Genomic DNA, 22,406 nt, shown 5'->3' with positions numbered 1-22,406 from the left:
ACCTGGACTACATTTGCACCCACCACTACTACTGACGACCGTAAGGACGAGTTTGGTGGCCACTTTAGTGATGATTGGCTGCTTGCCTGCTTCCTAGCAGTGTAGTGGACAATAAATCCAGTATAAGTCATTTTACACTTGGTTGCATGCTGAAAATAACAGATCTACAAGCTCACAACGTGCCGACGCGTTGTGTGAGCATTACGACGGCATCAAGACCCGCAAAGTGCATTTTAATCGACAAAAAAAACAACTGTAGATTTAGTCGACTAAAATCGCATGACATTTAGTCGACTAAAACTAGACTAACACTAAAGCATTCCAGGTCACTAAAATGTGACCAAAACGAAATAAACTATTCAGAAGACTGTCAAAAGCAACACTGCTTCTTAGCGACCCAGTCATGATTGGACGTGGAAATGGACAGAAACTCTAGTCTACTCTCTCTGTACCGCTAAATGGTAAAATGGTAAATGATGCTTTTATCCAAGGCACTTTTCATAGATTCTGCGTTACATTCACCCATTCATTCACACAGCATGTAAACACCTTTACATAGATTGTGCATGACATTCACCCATTGTCCATTCACTCACCAATTCATACACCGATAGCGGAGGAATCCACGTAAGGCAATTAGGGGTTCAGAGTCTTGCTCAAGGACACTTCAGCACTACCTCTGCCTCCCATAACCTCTCCTTGAATAAATTAAGTAAAAATCACTGCATCGATTCAATGTAAAACATGATACACATGTCGTCTAGGGCTGGGGCGGTATGGGATTTTTATTACCACGGTTAAGTTACAGGTATGGTGTGTGCAATATTAATTGTGAGATTACCATAATGACGTTAATCATTAAAGGACCACTTTTGAACCTATCTTCATATAATAGGTCCTCACTAATAATCATGATAAAATGGCACGTTTTTTTCTACTCAGTCTGTGTCACATAGGAGGCCTAATCTAATTGAATACCCCTGCCATAAAGCATTACACTTGTTTACAAGAGGGTCCACCATTTTCAATTCATCATATCATTTTGTACACTATGCACTTCTATAAAGCCAAAAACAGGAAATCATCATAAAGGAGGTAAAAAGGGGGAAAACGTATACAGTGAGGGGGGAAAGGGGTTGGAAAGGGATTTACATCTTAATGACAGTTGGTAGGGCGTTCCACATTTTTGTGGCATAGGAGTGAAATTAATTTAGGTGGACCCTCTTGTAAACAAGTGTCCACTCACAGTTAACAGTCTTTGTATTGAGTTGTGCTTGAAATGTAGTGTAATTCTGCAAACTGTTAATAAATATTTTAATCAATCAATCAATCCTTGTTTGTGCCGAATCTGGGTTGCACATGTTTTTTTGAACTCCCTCTGGTGTTGTTGTGTTGCTGGCATGATTAGACTGACTGAGTGTCACTGTTTATTATGATACACTTTTCATTTCATTAAAAAAAAAAAAAAATCATTTCATAACCCCCCCCCCGCGGTAATGAACCCGATACCACGATATGCGTTACATACCGGCGGTATGACGGTATTGCGGTTATTGCACCCAGCCCTAATGTCATCGTCGTCGTCGTCGTCCCCCCGCCCCACACACACACACACCTCACACCGTCTCAGTTACTGTTGAAAACATCCATCGGAATGAAATGCTTTGTTACAACTCGAGGCTTTAGCCTGTTGTTCATTACGCAGGCAAGAACAGAGCCTTTTACATCTTTCAAAGAAGACACAGAGGCTGAAGCCACTGGGAGAACATGGCGGGCGTCTTACCAGACAGTTGACGTCCATGCCGGCGTCCAGTAGCGTCTGTACAGTGGCGTGGTGTCCATTGCGCGCCGCCAGGTGCAGCGGGGTGTGTCGCCGCGTGTGGCTGGTGGTCATGAGGTTGGGGTGGGCGCTCACCAGCATGCGCACCACCTGCAGGGGAAAAAGAGGAAATTAATGGTAAACGGTGCATTTATGTAGATTGTGCATTACATTCACCCCCGTGTGTGTGTGTGTGTACTGCCTCCCCCAAGGATATGTGTGTGTGTGTGTGTGTGTGTGTGTGTGTGTGTGTGTGTGTGTGTGTGTGTGTGTGTGTGTGTGTGTGTGTGTGTGTGTGTGTGTGTGTGTGTGTGTGTGTGTGTGTGTGTGTGTGTGTGTGTGTGTGTGCGTGCGTGTGTGTGTGTGTGTGTGTGTGTGTGTGCACGTTTGTGTATTCCAAACATTCACAACTGGCCACCGGCCCACCCACAGTGATGTTTTCCTCCATATGAATTGCCTCTCGTTATTAGTATTATTATGAGAGGGAGAGAGAGAGAGAGAGAGAGAGAGAGAGAGAGAGAGAGAGAGACTGTGCATGAATTATTCATTCAAATTCAGACTTCTACTGAATGCAACTGGTTTGTTTTTGCATTCTTGTGAGGGGGCCGAGTCTTGGAGTGTAGACTCTGCAGCTGGGTGCAGATTCTTGACGATACAATGAAAAAAGGAACATCCACACTCTCTTGAGTACAGTTTCTTATGAACTTCTTTACTTTTAATGAACAGCAGTCTATAACTATAGAGAAAAGAGCATGCATTCTTCTTTACTTTTAATGAACACACAGCAGCAGTCAATACCACCATGTGATTTCCAGATGCGTGCCTGCATGTTTTATTTATTTATTTGACCGTGTTTATTTATGCAGGCGAGTCCCATTGAGAGATACAGTACAACATCGTTCTCTCGTATTATTGTGAGAGAGCCCTGTTCAAATGTACACCTCTCCATGTGTTTCCTTATGTATGTTAGCACACTGGTTCTCAACGTGCCGTGAGGACTTTGCTTATTATTAATAATATTTTAATGAAAATGTAACATTTATATAAGAATAAAAAAAATCATTGCGATACCAATACATAGAAGCTTAAAGTATACCATGTCCATTTAACCCATTTTGGGGCGGGAATCCCTTTTGGTGTTTAGCTGTTGAAAAATAGCAGATCTACAAGCTCATACGAGCTTGTAGGTCTGCTATTTTTGAAAAATCGAAGAACGACTGACATAGAAACATAGCTTTTTCAGAAAACTGTCAGGATGTAGAAGAATTTTTTAGAATCTGATCTCAGGTCAAAATGGGTTAACATACAATCGATTGATTGATCCTAACATGATCTGAGAATTATACAGAATGCATGCGGACAAACCCATCTGACCGTATATCAATATTCTGCTGATGTTATAACCTGCGGGACGCATTACACGAAGGTGGGGGCCGCATGTGGCTCCCGGGCCGCCGGTCGCCCATGTATGTTTATGATGATGCTAGCTGTCCATAAGCGGGTGTGTGTGTGTGTGCGTGCGTGCGGTACACTCTCCTGACCTGCAGGCGTCCGTACAGTGCAGCCAGGTCCAGTGGTGTCTCCTGGCGGCTGTTCCTCATGGTGGGGTCGGTCAGCTCCTGAAGCAGCACCGACACCACGTCAGAGTGTCCGTACTGTGCCGCGCAGTGCAGCGCCGTCTCCCTCTCGTGGTTCTGTAGGTGGGAAACACACTGTTATCATAGAGCACCCGAAGTCTGACGTCAATGTCGCTAGAGGGTGCGCCAAGTCCACGGGTTCGTGTACTTTTGTTTTTGTATTATAATCCCCATAGGGGGATCTTTTAGATCGCCTCATATAAGAACTGTGTTTGTAAAATAAACATGTCATTCCGGCCGTTTCACTCATATGGATATGAAGAATCAACTGACTGAGAGAAAACGCTAATGTTACTGCTGCTGAAATAGTAAAATTTTCGCTAGAAACAGACTCTCACATAATGTGAGACTGACTGATAGAGACACCTTCCCGACAATATCGCAGAGACAGTTTGTTTATTTTTGGACCACAATGCTTATATGAGACGATTTTAATAATAATGTAACTCTTGAGAGTCAAAGATCTATAAGGGTCCATATAATAATAATAATAATAATAATAAACTTTATTTATATAGCACCTTTCATACATAAATGTAGCTCCAAGTGCTTTACAGAGCAGAAGAAATAATAAAAACAAAAGCAAAACAAAACAGCATTAAAACAGGCATGCAGTTTAAAACAATAGGACAATAGCGCAGTGTCAAATCAGGAGAAGGCAGTGGTACAAAGATAAGAACAGATAAAGCAGGGCAACAACATTAAAAAACGACAATAAAAAACAAGCAGTAATACAATACAGTGAGTACATGAATAACAAAAACGGAAAAAAATCACTTAAAAGCAATGTTGTAGAGGTGGGTCTTGAGCTGAGCTTTAAAAATGTCTACAGAGGCTGCCTGACGAATGTACAGTGGGAGCTTGTTCCATGCCGACGGCCCGTAGAAGCAAAAAGCTGCTTCCCCGTATTTTCTAGTTGCCACATGGTTGCCATATGGTTATTAACTGTCCAACATTTAGCTGGAGGCCACCATGCAATTTGCATGCTTCGCCAAAACATGATAGGTGTCGATGGTAGGTGTAAAAAAAAAAGAAGAAAAAAAAAAAGCGATTGTGTATTAACCCATTTAGACCTGAAACGAGATTCTACAACATGCTCAAACTAGTTCATGTCAAGGAGCCCCAGAATTATCTGTATTTGGCCGCCGACCCCATCTGAAAAAATGTTGTTCCAGGGACCCCCCCCCCCCCCTACAGAAGCAGATATTTGAGTTAAAAACGTTCGCTCTGAAATAATATTCAAACCACATTTTCACGATGTTTCAAAAAACAGCAGATCTACAAGCTCATAGTGCTTGTAGATCTGCAATTTTTATAATAGCTAAAGTAGAACATAATACTTAAAAACACCAAAAGGGGTTCTCCTCCCCCGTTCCGGAATGGACTAATTCCTACAGTATATCCAAAGCAGAGGAGAACTCTTTGGTCTCGGGTTCATACATCATGATGATGGCAGGTCGTTTACATTCCATAACCGTGTCCACATTTGTGGGGTCTTGTCAGGGGTTAAAATATATTGCTTCCTGTCTGTCTGTAGCCAACATGGCCGGTAGGGCTTTCCCGACACTCCCTCCCTGCTTCTCTCCCTCCTCCTCTCTCGTTTGTGAGTCCATTCATTGATTCAGAAGACGTGAGCAGGCCTGCGTCATCGATATGTCCATATTGGGCCATCCGTGGCAAGACTTGTTCTTGACCGTGGAAACGTTTAGATTTTTTTATTACAAATTATATCTATCTTATAATGTTCTTATTTTGACCATGAGACCCAATTAGTCTCAGGAAAAAAAATATATAAATATATTTCTTAATCACTTCACCAAAAGTCTAGTGAACAGTCTCCAAGATCATGCTGAGAGAATGCCCCAACAGCCCTCTACCACCCCCTGATGTTCCTCTGTGGTCAGTCACACACGCGCACGCACAAACGTTTTCATGTCAACGATCCCCAAATTGACACTAATTGGACCCCCAAAAGATATGCCAAGGACCCCCAAAAGAGAAGATGTTTAGGGATCTAGTAGTGATTCTCAACCATTTTCATTTCAAGGACACCCAGTTTGTTATGCAATAGGCTACGGACACCCTTTTAATGGCATTTTTATCTCTGGGACCCCAATTTATATTGTAAAATCAATGATAATTTAACTCTGAGAGTGTACAAATGTACTTGCACTTGTACATTACACTCAGAGTCACAGGTCCATTTGGTTCCAAACTATCATTTAGCTGGGGACCCCCTGGAACTCCCTCAAGGACCCCTGGGGGTCCCCGGACGGTCCGGACCCCACTTTGGGAACCACTGACCTATAGCTCATGTTTACTAAATGACCTGCATCAGATTTCTATATAGCTCAGCTCATATTATCTGGCTACATTTATAATAACTAGTCCTTACCCGTTGTGAGATATTGCGAAAGTAGCAAGACACACACACACACACACGCGCGTGGCCAAGGTACACACACATGTGCGTTGCGAAAGTAGCTGCCTGGATGGAATTGTTTACGTATGACCCACGGCTCCGTCGGTGTGTGACCCACGCCCGCGTGCGTTGCAAAATTCGTCGGGTGAAAGAAAGCGTGTTGTGCTGCCTGTGTACAGTGTACTGTATGCCACTGTTGTTGTGTTGCGGCGGTAGGTGTGTGTGTGCCTATGTGTATGTGTGTGTGCGCGCCGCCAAATTGTATAGGCCAGCCGCCACTGTTTGTTGTGGCCGCCAAATTGTATAGGGCACTGTTTGTTGTGTTGCGGCGGTAGCTAGAGGGGTAACAGTGAGAACGGTGGCCTGTGATGCAGGTGTCGTTAAGGGGCGGAGGTGTGTGAGGGTGCGAGGTTGCGCGTTTAAGTCGGCGTTTTAATTCACTAAAAGTAATTTGTCATTTGTCATTTGTTAAATGGGAAAAGGGGCTTCATATTGTTATGGTCAATGATGTGTGAAAAGTGGGAGTGATTTGGTGCAGGCAGTGTGGAGCTATGACAGTGTTTCTGACAGACAGACTGACAGACATTCAGACAGCCAGACATTGACTGAATTATAGTTTGAATGTTTGATGATGTAATAATGTATAGTAATTATACATTCTACATTACAGGCATTAAGCAGAGAGTGTTTATACATTACGATCAACTTAAAATGACTGAACAACAAGGACATCAATGTGCTGCTGCTCTGTGATACGGCAGTCGAACCATGCAGGAAGCGCTATGTTTTGATGGACGAGTCGTGTCTGTTGTCGGGGTCATTAAGTTACAGGAACGTCTGTCTGTAAGCACTAAGCCACCCTGACGCATTGACTGTCCTGCTGATATACAGCAGAAAGTCACGATCATCCAGGAAATGGTTCCAAATGTCATTTAACCACATCTGGGACAAGTAGGGGTCTGCGGTCAACAAAGTATATATGGCTACAGTACAGATTTAAGTAGTCTAAGTACAGACGAGCATTCAAATGACTCATTGTGGGGTGCATACGTTGGTTAGACATACTAACAGTCCGACAGGCATTAGTCTGACAACGCCGTGGCTCCCGACGTGGCGGGTTACAACTAACCCGTGGCAGGTTAAAACTAACCTGTGGCTTCCTGTGAGGTTAGATTCAGGCTTGGGTTTTGGGTGGGGTGTCGGACTCAGTACGTCGGACCAAACACACACTTCAGATATATATTGATAGACTGTACAGTAGACAAGACTCGTATCCCATGTCTTAGGACCCTATCTTGCACATCACCTTACCCCTTATGACTAACTTTTCAGGCATGCTTTACTATTTTGAAAAACATTTTGAAAAACATTTTCAGATGGAAGGATCATATCTCCAAAAACACCTCACGATCCCCCAGAATGAAGTTACTACTGTATGTCGGATCCGTCATTCTACACATTTCTACTAAAACAGAAAATTGCTATTTGAGTGGTGCTCAATCTTTTCCAGGTCAAGGACCCCCACAATTATATGCATTTGGCCACCATCTGAAAATATTTGGTTCCAGGGATTACCCTCAGAAGCAAAGATGTAGGTTAAAAAAAAGTTTGCTGTGAAAGAATATATATTCAAAGATGTATAGATAATAGGAGATCTACAAGCTCTGAGCGCGGCACCCGGTGCCACGCTATGAGCTTGTAGATCTGCTATTTTCCAATAGGCCTATAGCTAAAGGTTAAAATAATGGTCAAAGCGCTCCCAGTAATGACTGGAAAACAGGTGTGAGAGAGAGAGAGAGAGAGGAACGCACTGACCGGAGGAGAAGAACCATGATGGATAGCCATGCTGGGAAATACAATACGCTGCAGGGAGAAAGCGTGTGTGCGTGTGTTTGTGTACAGTAGGTCTATATTTGTGAGTGGGCTTACAGTCCGTGCCTGTGTGTGTGTGTGTGTGTGTGTGTGTGTGTGTGTGTCGGTCTGTGTGACTGTGTGTGCATGCACACAAAACACACACAATGACAATATAAACTCACACGCCGCATACACCATCAGGTGTTTGTGTGTATAACAACGACACAATATACATAGTGGAAACTCTCCTGTTAGGACAGGAGAGGAGGAAACAGTCATTTCTACCACAGTCTCTCTCTCTCTCTCTCTCTCTCTCTCTCTCTCTCCCTCTCTCCCTCTCTAATTGACTTCCTCTCCCCTCTCCACAGTGAGAGATGGAAAGATATTGCATCTACAGCAGAGCTAGGAAAAAATTAAAAAACAGATCCCACACAAAACATACACACGCACACACACATACACAGACACACATACACAGACACACACACACATCGCGAGTTCCTGCGAGCCGCCCCACGTCCGAAACAGTCAAGAAATGACCGTGTTGTAGCTTTCTGTGCTCGGACATACATACATAGGCTACTGTACACACACACACACACACACACATAGCTGCGTAATGGAACGGAGGCACCGCTCAACAATGACATTAAATAGCCTGCTAGTCTGTCGTGGCTCAGAACACAACAATGGAAAAGAGATTTATTAAACACAAACAGTGCTCGTCGTCTAGGGCACACGCACACACAGAGAGAGACACGGACGTGCACGTGCACTCTGATGTGTATTGTCTTCTCTCCATGGTGCATTATTATATTCCTGCTCTGTGCCATGCATGCGCGGCTGCGCGCCCACACACCCACCGACATGCGCACACACAAGTGCACACACACACACACACATCACGCAGTGATAAGTGTGGTGATGGACACCGCTGTAATAGCTCTGGTCCATCTGGAGCCTTTTAACAGACAATTCACCCCCGTCATTGCAACACAACATGATGTTCGCATGGCCAGAGAGAGAGAGAGAGAGAGAGAGAGAGAGAGAGAGAGAGAGAGAGAGAGAGAGAGAGAGAGACTTAAGCACAGAAGAGAGTCAACGAGACAGGCACAGAGGAGAGGAGAGGAGAGGAGAGGAGAGGAGAGGAGAGGAGAGGAGAGGAGAGGAGAGGAGAGGAGAGGAGAGGAGAGGAGAGGAGAGGAGAGGAGAGGAGAGGAGAGATAGAATCCGTCCTCCTCTGCGTCCTCAAAGAAGGTGATATATTCCCATTACCCAGCTTGCTGTGACAGCTTCCTGATAGCATTCAGCGCTCAGTCCATTGTTGCTGATTGAGCTTCCAGCTAACTAATGCTACATCAATAGGCATAGGCAGTAAATTCAGTGGTGGAAAAAGTACTCAAGTAAAAGTATAAATACTGCAATATAGACATAAAAGTCTGGAATTCAAAATGTACTTGAGTAAAATTACAAAAGTAGGCCCATTAAAATACCATTCCATTGAATGGTGTTGATAACGGCTGATGACGGACATTAAATACGGAGATAACGTCCGAAACCGCTTAGTTATCTTAGTGTTTATTGTATCAATGTTGTGCACACGTCCTACAGTACACATAATACTGACATTGACATCTCTCTCAGCTTAAAAACACCCACGCAGCATTGTTGTATGTTTTGACATTATGGAGATGAGACGTCTATCGTCTCATAGGGTCTTTAATTGGTGGAGGCCCGGCCCGCTGTTGACTGTCCAGCTGACCATGGAGCATCAGACACCAAGCAATGTCCGGACCGCTGATGTCATAGAGTAGACAGCCTCTTCCTGCATGGGGTTGTCTGCTAATAATAATTAATAGTGCCGTGACTTTTCAGGGAGGGCGCTTTCACACACTGAAGCATTTCAGCAGGGGAATTAGGGGGTGGGGGTGGGGGGGGGGGGGGGGGGTAAGGGTGCAGCGGGTTTGAGGAAACATATGGTTTCGCTTTGTGCCGGTGACGCATACGCGAGGGCGTGCGCATTGGCAAGCACAGAGATACACACAATGCAAGGTATACACATGCACGGCAGCCAGTGACTGTGAGTGGGTGACCCCATGATGAACCTTTCACACCATGGTTTAGTTCACGTGGATCTCACAACACGGGGTTCCGGGTTCCTTGATGGGGTTCCAGCAGGGGGTCCCCGATCCCAGCTAAATGATAGATGGCTGCATGCCTGCGAACAGCTAGGCATGCAGGCAAGGCATGAGCTCTTGAAACTGAGGCTTGGGCGCACGGTAGAATGACATTCCCTGCGGTTCCCATTAGTGGCCCAACCAGCAGATGTCGCTACTTCCCCTCCTGCTGGCCGCTGCAGAAGCATTTACACTCCATTCAAGTGAACGAGGTTTTGGATGGACTTGAACGCCTTAGGAAACACTTCATGAATATTTCAATATTTCTACAACTCAAGTGTAGAAATGGAACCGAATGCACGCTTAAGGTTCTGTAACTCTGAGAGTTCACAGAAATGGACCCAGATGCACGCTTACGGTTCTGTAACTCTGAGAGTGCATAGAAATAGACCCAGTACAAGACTCCCTTTCCCTCCCCCAAGCCCATGTATCGTCTGCACACGTTGTGCATGCACTACCCTGTAATTACCTGTAATTGTATGAGTGCTACGGTCTTCGCCGTCTGAACTGCACACACTGCACAGATTTGTGTTTACTCAGTGAAATGCCATTGATCTGTGGGATCAATAAAGTTATAGCCTATAATATCTCATCTCATCTGGCTACATGGTGGTGTGTATCGAGAGATGGAGAGAGAGAGATACCTTTGACCTTTAACCAATTCTGGATGGGATCCCCTTTTGGTGTTTTAACTAAGCATTATGTTATACTTTAGCTATTGAAAAATAGCTGATCTACAAGCTCATAGCGCGCCACCGAGTGGCACGCTACAAGCTTGTAGATCTGATCTTTTTTATCGTAAAAATGCGGCACAAATCTTTGAACGTCAGGCCTAAATGGGTTAAAAGCACCATTATGTCACTTCACAGTTGCAGTTAACTTATGCAGTACTCATATGAAAAGGCTATAAAGATATAAAGATAACAACACCTCTTTTTCAAAAAGAAAGGCGCAATTCCTCATCCTGCACCACACACAGCACGTCTCCCTGCTGCAGAAAGGGCTAAAAGGCTAAAAGCCTCATCCTGCTGCAGAAAAGGCTAAAAGCCTCTAAATTGTCCACTGGGCAAAGTCCACACTAAGGCGTGTTGCCACCAGTCCTTCAAGCACTTGTACTGGGTCTGTGTTCCCAGTTCCCTCTGTTTTGTTTTTCAGAGTTCTTGCTGTGCCAGAAATAAAGTTAATCATGGTACTGTATGTACAATCTTTTTCCGGAAGGAACATTTTGGCCCAAACACAAACAGTTCATTAGAGAATACTTCCCCCAGCCCTATAGACACCAATGACAACCTATTAAATAAGTCCCTTAACCTTGAACACTGAATGAATAGATGTGCCACTGTTTCAGTCTGTGAACAAAAAGACATCCCTCCCCAATGCTAGGAGAGAGAGAGAGAGAGAGAGAGAGAGAGACAGCCAGAGAGTGAGATGAGAGTTTGTGTGTGTGTGTGTGTGTGTGTGTGTGTGTGTGTGTGTGTGTGTGTGTGTGTGTGTGTGTGTGTGTGTGTGTGTGTGTGTGTGTGTGTGTGTTAGTGAGCGAGCGAGTGAGATGGAATGGTGTAACCTTCTGTCCTGCTGGTGGAAAGCAAAACATTCCTGGGATGTGCGCGCACCCGCGCGCACGCACGCACGCACGCACACACACACACACACACACACACACACACACACACACACACACACACACACACTCTGACTGCAGAGAGAGACAGGGGTTCTCCTCCACCGGTTCCCACACATGTCCTCCATGTATTATGTGCTGTAGGTTGTTCCTGGAGGACAGCATGAAGTGACCCGTCCCACCACTAGGGGTCGTTGTTTACCCAGCGGCGATCAGGCTCCCAGAGCGGCTGGCCAACGTTGAAGCGCTCGGCCCTACTGGTCAATGCTGGGACTGCAGGTGGGTCCTTGTGCATTCAGCACGAGGAAACCCCACACAGCTGACGTCTAACATTGAGAGCTCGTTAGCAATTCCGCCAACCAAAAGTTGTAAGTAGAGCGTTCTTCCGGGTGCTTCAAAACACCACTGAGCAACTTCCATTGAAATGAATAGCGGGGGGGCGGGGGGGCGGGGGGGGCAGTCCGCCCTCTATCCTTCATAACTCTATTAATATGGCAGAGATCTACAAACCCCAGGTGGCAGCTCCAGTGACCACTGTCACCTTCAGCTTTTAACCACTTTAACCATTATTTTAAACTTTAGAGATGTTGAAAAAATAGCAGATCTACAAGCTCATAGCACGGCACCAAGTGCTGCAATTTAATTTTTAATTTTTTGAAAGATTGCAATTTTTTGAATTTTCTTTTACAGCGAACATATTGAATTCATATCTTTGCTTCTGGGGGGGTCCCTGGATGGGGTGACGATACTTCAACACAAGGTAATAGCCTATACATCAAATACATACTGTAGAAATAGTCATCTAGGGTCAAAGTAAACTAAGAGCGTAACATCTGTCTAACAGTAGAATATCTGTACAGGGAAACTACTGTATAGAATGCTGTGTCTACATAATGTGCCATCTAAATGACATATTATAGCCATGAGGCTAGTGCAAGTGCTACAGACTAAGATGAAACCTGAAGAGGTGGGTTTTCAGACTGTACGGCAGAAGACTGGGAGTGAGCTTGCAGTTCTAACTGCAGTGTTCAGGGGTCTGCCAATCAGAATGTGTCACAACAGGCACAGTGTTGCTCCAGTCTGTGCCGAACCTGACATGAACACACGGTTCAGTGATCCACCATGAGCCACCGGGGGTCCTCAGGAACACGCTCACTCCGATCCTCACCAAACATGACACAGATGCCCTTCAGGGGTCTGCCATGAGAATGTGGTATAGTCACACCAACAACAATACAACGATGTGTGCAAGGATTTGCACACATATGTGTCATGGTCTGGCGACCTACAGACCATGTCTCCATGTCAACCACTCCCACATTACATTCCAGCTCTCAGTCCTTGCCACACACCTGCTCACACTTCCTCATTAGCCATTTAGCCCAACAGTGCCATGCCCCTTTCACACCTGAGGACACTTCTCCAATCATCCTGCTCCCTATAAGACTGGACTCATTCCACACAAACACTGCCAGTACATTCTTTGTGTTCCCTGTGATGCTCCTGAGGTTTTTGTTTCCACTGTTTCATTCCTCTGAAACATTTTGCATTTTGGACCTTGCTACATTGGACTCATTGAGAGGTTTGCTTTTTGGACCTTGTTATTTTTGTTATTGTATTTTTGAACTGTTTAGCTTTTGGACATCCTGAGTTTTTGCTGTTATGCAGTATACTACTTTTGCTTGTAAGCTTTACTGCTCCAATAAATACCATTATTGAACTTCTCTGCTTGTGGCTCTGCGCTTGGGTTCTATCTCCTGCCTATCCTGACAATATGGGCCACTAAGGCAGTGTCTAACATTTCAAATGGCCAATATGGGACTGGATTTGATTGCCAAATATAGTGGTTAAAAATCACACCTGTGTGAAGTGAGGGACGCTCTTATCGTCATATACATCAGCATACATCATCATACATCACATTCCGTGCTCAGCCAATCAAATCATCTCAATTTTGGTACACACAAACACACAAAGCATGGGCATAGGAGGCCCTCAAAAATGCACCTTAGAAGTACTGTATAGTATCACAAACGTGTGTGTGTGTGTGTGTGTGTGTGTGTGTGTGTGTGTGTGTGTGTGCGCCGCATGCACGTGCTGCGTGCACCTGAATATGCAAGCTGAGATTTATGGAGTGAGCGTGTGTTTACGATGCCCCGGCTCCGTGTGTCCCCCTCGTCCGTCTGCACACGCTAAAAGTACGCCCGCATGCATTAGTCAGCGTGATATAGTGAGCCCCCCCGACACACACACACACACACATATCACGGAGACATACAGTACAGCGTGCACCCGGCCGATCGGCTGTGCATTACCCCCTCTTCTCAACGATATTACTTTCTCTGCCCACGCACCGCTATTACTCTTGTCAGAGGTTGTGTGTGTGTGTGTGTATGTGCGTTTATGGGCTCTATCGTCATTGTTTATGCTGACTTTTATATAGGGCAGATCACAAGGGGCCGGCGCACGCGCTCTGTCTTAACCACTTGAACCCATTCTGACCTGAGATCAGATTCTAATAATGACTTCTACAGTTTTCTGAAAAAGCTATGTTTCTATGTCAGTCGATTTAAAAATATATAACAGACCTACAAGCTCGTCGCGCACCACTCAGTGGTGCACTATGAGCTTGTAGATCTGCTATTTTTCAAAAGCTCAAGCATAACATAATGCTAACACCAAAAGGGGTTCCCGCCCAAAATGGGTTAAACCCCGCTCGTAGTTCGTCGTATCGCCGGCGCCGGGGGACAAAAATAGCCGATCTACAAGCTCACAAGCTTATATATAATGTTATTAATCAAACGAGCAGGAGATGAATATGCCATATACTGTATACTGTATAGTGGTTCCCATACCTTTTCATGTAAAGGACCCCCAAATTGACACTTATTAGCCCGCGGACCTGCATTTGAAAACATATGCCAGGGACCCCCATAAGAGAAGATTTTCACGGCTTTAGACCCCCCAGTTTGACATGCATTAGGCTACAGACCCCCTATTTAATGGCATTTCTATCTATCTAGAGTGTACAAATGGAACCAAATGGACAAAATTTTCATTTGTACACTCTCAGAATTAGAGATCCATAAAAGCCCATTTGGTTCCTAACTATCATTTAGCTGCAGGGACCCCCTGGAACTCCCTCAATGACCCCTAGGGGTCCCCAGACCCCACTTTGGGAACCAATGGTGTTTACGAGAAATGATCAAATATCCAGACATGGGGAAATCCGGCCTGCGGAATCGAGCGTGTGCACACGAGAGAGAGAGAGAGAGAGAGAGAGAGAGAGAGAGAGAGAGAGAGACGGAGGACGGAGGCGCATTAGAGAAATGTGCGTAGGTGTGTGTGCTCAACATGGCGCGTTATTATTAGTGGTTAGTGGAGGTTATTGGTCGTGGTAAACCATTCACAACCCCCTGTTTACTGCCTAATTGGTCCCAGCGGTGTGTATGTACAGCTGTTTGTGTTTACTGTCTGTACCGTGTGTGTGTGTGTGTGTGTGTGTGTGTGTGTGTGTGTGTGTGTGTGTGTGTGTGTGTGTGTGTGTGTGTGTGGGAGCGAGAGAGAGACAAACAAATACACACACACACCAACATGCGTGCACATTGAGTGTCAGGGTGTGACAGACAGTGATGGATAACGAGGTATCGCTTGTTTACGCGAGGCCTGCGCCGTGCTTGGTGACCCAGCTAGATGTTTTGCAGACAGATTAGACATTGTTTGCATGACTCTATATCTCTGTTGTCTATACGCTGTCTCGTTCTGTCTCTCTCCGTGTGTTGTGGTGGGTGTGCGGATGTGTGTCCACCGACAGACACATCAGCTAAGCTCGGATGAGCTGCTACCAGCTCGCTGTCTATACGCTTTCAGTGTGTGACCCAACGCACGCAGTAACTAGATGCATGGTCATTGTGAAGCACCAACCTGACCCAACGCACGCAGTAACTAGATGCATGGTCATTGTGAAGCACCAACCTGACCCAACGCACGCAGCAACTAGATGCATGGTCATTGTGAAGCACCAACCTGACCCAACGCACGCAGCAACTAGATGCATGGTCATTGTGAAGCACCAACCTGACCCAACGCACGCAGCAACTAGATGCATGGTCATTGTGAAGCACCAACCTGACCCAACGCACGCAGTAACTAGATGCATGGTCATTGTGAAGCACCGACCTGACCCAACACACGCAGCAACTAGATGCATGGTCATTGTGGAGCACCAACCTGACCCAACGCACGCAGCAACTAGATGCACGGTCATTGTGAAGCACCAACCTGACCCAACGCACGCAGTAACTAGATGCATGGTCATTGTGGAGCACCAACCTGACCCAACGCACGCAGCAACTAGATGCATGGTCATTGTGGAGCACCGACCTGACCCAACGCACGCAGCAACTAGATGCATGGTCATTGTGAAGCACCAACCTGACCCAACGCACGCAGTAACTAGATGCATGGTCATTGTGAAGCACCGACCTGACCCAACGCACGCAGCAACTAGATGCACGGTCATTGTGAAGCACCAACCTGACCCAACGCACGCAGTAACTAGATGCATGGTCATTGTGGAGCACCAACCTGACCCAACGCACGCAGCAACTAGATGCATGGTCATTGTGGAGCACCAACCTGACCCAACGCACGCAGTAACTAGATGCATGGTCATTGTGGAGCACCAACCTGCTCCGCAACACGTCACTGATGCTGTTGCTTGATCACGACCATCTTTAAAGCAAGGAAGCCCACACGACTCCAATTCGTCTCAATGTCTCGTATGGACATTCTTACCGGGTGCACGGTCAAGGAAAGTTAACTTTACAAGACTTCAGGACTTAACATTGCAGGTAGCAGAGAATATAATGTGCAAAAGTAAACTTGGGATGACATCAACAAAACGTTCCTGGTTCTGTCTGGTGAAAGCTTTTACACGTTTTAAACACTCTTGAGTATCCAGGCAATTGCCGAATTTAAAAAGAACTATTGAAGATCCGAGCCAAGGACTAAAGACACCGGTAGCCTATACAGAGACATTGGATGAAAAGCGGTTGGGACCCAAAGCTACTATACGCTTAAATAAAATTACGTTCCACTTTTGCTGACAAAACTCTTCACGTCAGAGGGGGCGACGGACAGATGCCATTCATCACAGCCAATGATTAAGACCCCCCCCCCCCCCCGCCCCTGAGGGAAACAATTTGGCTGATGACTATGGAGGAGAATGTGCTTATTAGGCTCTGTAAATAGCCGGCAAATCACCTTCCTTGAGGGAGTCGTTATAGTATCGTATCGTTGCAAAAAAACTCAAGGACGTCCTGGAGGTAAACTCAACGGCTGGTAATGACGGGAACAGTGTTGGAATCAACGCCGTCCCACGCTCATCCATACTAGAGCCTGACAGAATCCTATTTGATTAATTTTCTATATTTTTTACATTTTGAATGGCTTGAGTGGTTATTTGTTTATTTTTTTTAAAAATTTTTATTGTTAAGATAATTCTTCTCAAATATAAACTTTAATCAAAAGTATACCCTTTTCAAATTGATGAGAGCATTTTTGACAAAACTTTCTGTCAGCATGTTGATAATCAGTGGTATACGGCTCTGTAAAAGTAGGGAAAATATTGGCCCGTCACAATTATTACACAATCATCTAATTGTCACAATTGATTTAACTCACTCGCTGCCATCTGGTGCCATCTAGTGGCTGAATCCATATTGTTTCGGGAATCGCCAAAATGTAAGTGAATGGAAAACTTAAGACAGGAAGTAAACGTGTCCCGCAAATGTTTTTTTTATTCACCCAAAACATACATTTTGTAAGCGTGATCATAAACGCTTTATAGCTACGAGTCGCAAATCAAGCCCGTTTTGATCAAAAACGCAGCCTGGAAAACGAACCCGAGACAAAATCTGTAAGGGTGACAGTCAGTCAGCCCTCCGACAAATCGGGACGGACGTCGGACCCAGACAGAACACCAGTAGACCATATACTTTGAAATCCCATCATTTCATCTCTCGCTTGCTGTAAGCACTGGACCAGAGAGAGAGAGAGAGAGAGAGAGAGAGAGAGAACGCACACACACACACACACACACACACACACACACACACACACACAAAGCAGTAAAACATCGCATTTATCAACTTTTAGCTGCGCGCCTCACAAGGCTATTGGATTTATTTGTGCTTCGTCTTTGCACAATGCACGTATAGGCATACATTGTGTAAGTAAGAGCTGATCTACACTCTACAGGCTGACAATGTGCCCCACATAATAGCGTATTCTTGGGACTGTGTGTGTGTGTGTGTGTGTGTGTGTGTGTGTGTGTGTGTGTGTGTAGTCTGAAATCGGGTAGTGTTTAGTTTAGCACGGCCCCGCCGATCTCTCCTTCTGCTCTGCCTTATTCTGCATAGATCGTTTATATTTTATCAATGTATTATTGTGGATTTTTCCAACCACTGCTCACCACTTGAACTGACGGCAGTCACAACTACTGTATAGTGAGTATAGCAGTCTACAGCTCTACAGCTTTTGATTAGCTCCGTTTGAAATGGTTACGGAGGTTTTGTCGATATGCAACCTGTGAGCCTACAGTATGTATTTTATGTATTTATTGCCTCAGGTATGCTGCACCTAACCTCGAGCCACCATGGCTTTCCACCTCGGAGGAAAGCCTGGTCTGTGTTACTAAACCGCCTGTGTGATCCTGTTCTAGGCATGGTTTAGACCCCCCCACCATAGTGGTTATGGTTATGGAGTTATGGTCCCCCCTGTTTTTAGTCTCGCCAGTCACTATACAAGCTGGAATAAAATATGGATGTACCGAACAAAGTATTCCAAGAAGCACTTGAAGAAACCTGTCGGGTTCATATACGCCACATCAAGGCTATTGATTGGTTAGGCCCTAAAATTATGATGCAGGGAATTACTTTGGGGTAATTCTGATTCCGGCTGATGACAACAAACCGGTGACTACAACATGACGTAAAGATACTGTATCATCCGCTCCCGACCGGATCATATGAAGCCGATATGGTATGCCTCCCAGCCAGGCTAGTTCCCACCAGGTTACATCATGCGTACACAATGAAGAAACATGTATTCATCTAAATAACTTTGGGGTATATAAAAGTCCCGGGAAAAACGTGCTTGGCCTACACTACACTACAGCGCCACCTACCTGTTGGTTGACGCGGCAGTGGGAGGGGCCGTGGTGGATGAGGATGCGCACGATGTGCACGTCTCCGCGCCAGGCGGCCAGGTGCAGCGGGAAGCAGCCTTTACTGTCCGCCACGTTGGTGGAGGCCTCCAACTGCAGCAGCTTCAGCACCACCTCTCTGAGAGACACACACACACACACACACACACACACACACACACACACAGAAAGACAAGAGACAGACAAACAGACAGATAAGAAGTAGTAAGTAAGTCAAATGTATTTATAAAGCACCAAACAGTGTTACACAATGGACACTGTAAAGTTGCCGCCGAGCGGAAAAGTTCCAAAAAGTGACAAAAAGTCCAAAAATACTTTTTAGGGTGTTTTATTTCCCACCGTTGCAGCTTATTATTATTACAGTGGAAAGGCCATGAACAAACAAAACACTAAAGACTAACCTTACAAAAAGACTAACATAGAAAATAAACTTGAGAGCAAATTAGGACAACAAAGCCAGAACTTGAGAAACTGTATTATATAGGCTATGAAGGCTTCCATAAAGGGACCCCTATAGCAGCTCTCCCTGGGTGTTACCTGCTTGTTGCCTCTACTCAACCTCGGCATCCTGGAGCCTCCTGGGTCCCTTTTATACTAGGAGCTAATTGATAACTGCTTAACTCAAAATAAGGCCCATGAGTTGATTTACACAATTATAGGGTTTTATTAAACCCATTCCAAACACATGAATACATTTCAGGCACCAACCAAATAGTACTGCAGGCAGCAGGAGAGACAGGTGCTCAAACAATCATACCTAAACACTGCTGTTAAAACCCCTGCACCATCTGTGTGTCCTTTTATAATTCATTGTTGGTACAAATGATAAAATACAAATAATAGTAATAATGCAAATATACAGTACAACAAGGATTAAAACAAAACATGGACCTATACAAGAGTCAGATAACAACACGGGGAACATGTTTATGAAACTTCTTTTTTTCAACCTGCTCTTAAAAGAGAGAAAGAAAGACAAGAGAGACAGACAGACAGACAGACAGACAGACAGTGTGGTTTCAGGGAGATAAGAGTGAGACAGAGACAGATTACAAGATTGTACACTTTAAGCACTACCTTAAGACCTACAGTATAAGGCCGATTCTAAACCAGTGTTCTTTCTAGATTGAATTTGGTTGTACATCTGCTATTTTCTATTGCCAACGCAAACATAAATCTAAAATAAAATGACACAGATGCTTTCCCAGTTTTAATGGGTTAAAAGATGGACCATGCACACTTTAACCACTCACTTTAACCACTCAAGCTCACAATTGTAGATCTGCTATTTTCTAATCAGCTAATAGAACAGGAAACCGAGGCTACAGTTCAAATGTGATTATTTTGGCCCACATGGCTAGCATAGTCGTCTGGGCTGCTAGCACTAGGCTGCTAATGCCACCAGACAGCGGGGGCACTGTGTCACGACTCAGACTGTCACCTCTCTCTGAGGTGGTGAGGTGAGCCAGAGAGAGACAGAGACAGAGAGAGAGAGACAGAGACAGAGACAGACAGATAGAGAAGGGAAAAGCCTCTGTCATTCTCAGGAAGAGACTGAGCGTGACATAGACTCTTAGTAAACAGCACTGAGCCTTTCAATCTCATTCTGGGACTCGTAATCCCATTGAGAGGGTCAAATACGTCTGAGATACTGCTTGATTATTAGTTTGATAGTACAGTCTCTAGAGTCAGTACTAAACTAGAGCTCAGTACTGACTGTAGAGGCTAGCACTGACTCTAGAGTCTAAACTAGTTCCAGTGCGGAACTATGAACAATGAGCAATCCAGTCAAACCCTAGTCAAACACACAGATTATTTTTCTGGGCACAAAGTGCAAATTTCAAGTTGTGCTACTGTTATCTACGACAAGTATTAACATTGAGTGACTGGCGTTTCTTCAGCGGTGAAATGCAGTCTTCAACATTCCTTCACGTTCATGACAGGTGTGGTGTCCTAGTTAATTATGACAGTGTTATGTACACACCCTTCACATAAAGTGTTGCCAATCATTTTAAAGAACCTCAGCCGAATAGTAAAAGTAAACCCCTCTGGCTCCCACTCTATGTTAATTGACACTTTCGTCTGCCTTTTTCGTGGCCACCGAACACTTTAAACAAGTTCCGGCACGTGTAGCTGGCTTCGTTCCTGTACTGTCACGCTGCATTCCTCCTCCCCTCCCTCCGTTCCCTTTCCTCCCGTTGATCTGGAGCAGGAAATCCACATAATTGCCCCGAAAAGCCACCGCTAATCCTTCAGTTCCGCCAAAGTGGGCCAACGGTGAGGTTAATGCTAATCCACGGTGTGGAGAGGCTTTATCAGCAGGCCCAGGTGAGAGAGAGTTGTCTGTCTGTCTGTCTGTCTCTCACAGGTGATCCAATAAGTTAGTCTTTTTGCTAGCACCTCCAATGCATGGCTTTCCGAAATCACGTCACGTGGCAGCCACGTCTATGGACTTTTAATGTTTGCTTAGAGCCTAATTTAAAAATAATCACACCTGTGTGAAGTGAGGGGCGCTCTTATCATCATACTGTACATCATCACATTCTGGCCAATCAGAATTTGCGTCCTCACTTTTGTTTTCAATGTTTGTGTTTGCACAATGTTTGCGTTTACACAAACCCTCAAAGCTGGACATAGGAGGTGCTGGCGCCCCTCAATAACCCGTCGCCAGCCAAGTCTATGTTTGTTTAGGGTAGTAAATGACGACGCAAGACGTCATCTGTGTATTCAATTCTATTTTGCAATATGCCATTTGCATGGAATCAAGCAAAATAAAATCTCAAGACAATTTAATGATGATGTTTTAGGCCGACCAGCTGAAGAAATCATGACATTTCTGAGACCCTGACACTTCAAATATTCTTAAAATTCTTAAAATTACTAATGACCGAAAATAGCCGATCGCAAGCTCACAACATATCGCAGTGCGACGTGTTGTGAGCTTGCAGATCTGCTATTTCCGGTGCACAGCATGCTTTCACACGGACACGCTGGATTATATGGAATACAAATGACTGAAATCAGTGGTGGCGACAGAGAACTTTAATCCATGCATTTGCGCGTGTGTGTGTGTGTGTGTGTGTGTGTGTGTGTGTGTGTGTGTGGTGCAGAGGTGTTTATTGCACTTCCTACCTGTGACCGTTGAGCGAGGCGTGGTGTAGCGGCGTGTATCCTGAACTATCTGTGCAGTTGACGTTCAGGCCTTTCCACATGCTGTGGAGAAGAAAACAAGAGCAAAGGGTCACAAAACAAGTTCCTTTTAGGGTTCAGGACAAGTTGGGAATGTCAAATCCTTGATGATCATCATCATCATAATACCTTAAAAGATCATGACAAGTTCAAATTCCTGGGTGTTGATTTAAAGTTAAATGAACAAAAAAATTGAATTAAATTAAATGCAGACGTTACAGAGAAAAGGCTGAGCATGCAAATAAAACCACACTAAACCCCATCTCAGAAAGACAGCCAGGCACGCACTAATTGTGAGCAGAAAACACACACACACAATAATGTGCGTACATACTACATACATATAAGTTATAACATGTATACATACACAGACGCACTGTCCATGACGATTTACAGATTGTACATGTAAAAACACATTTCACATGCACAGGAAATAAAACATAATTATGCACAAATGTA

The 22,406-nt window shown here is 44.8% G+C and overlaps 1 protein-coding gene across 1 annotated transcript in view; it reads right to left on the bottom strand.

The window, feature by feature from the left end:
- The window catches only part of anks1b (ankyrin repeat and sterile alpha motif domain containing 1B), a 295,647-nt gene that overhangs the window by 194,419 nt on the left and 78,822 nt on the right, over positions 1–22,406 (bottom strand). Inside the window, 4 exon segments of the mRNA XM_083758106.1 lie at positions 1,784–1,930; positions 3,361–3,513; positions 18,720–18,876; positions 21,891–21,971. Of these exon segments, the coding sequence (XP_083614232.1) occupies positions 1,784–1,930; positions 3,361–3,513; positions 18,720–18,876; positions 21,891–21,971 (538 nt within the window).

Source organism: Protomyctophum parallelum (genome assembly GCF_964188405.1).
Source record: "Protomyctophum parallelum genome assembly, chromosome: 22".
In the NCBI taxonomy this organism is placed as follows: domain Eukaryota; kingdom Metazoa; phylum Chordata; class Actinopteri; order Myctophiformes; family Myctophidae; genus Protomyctophum; species Protomyctophum parallelum.
This window is presented reverse-complemented; position numbering and strand designations above follow the sequence as displayed.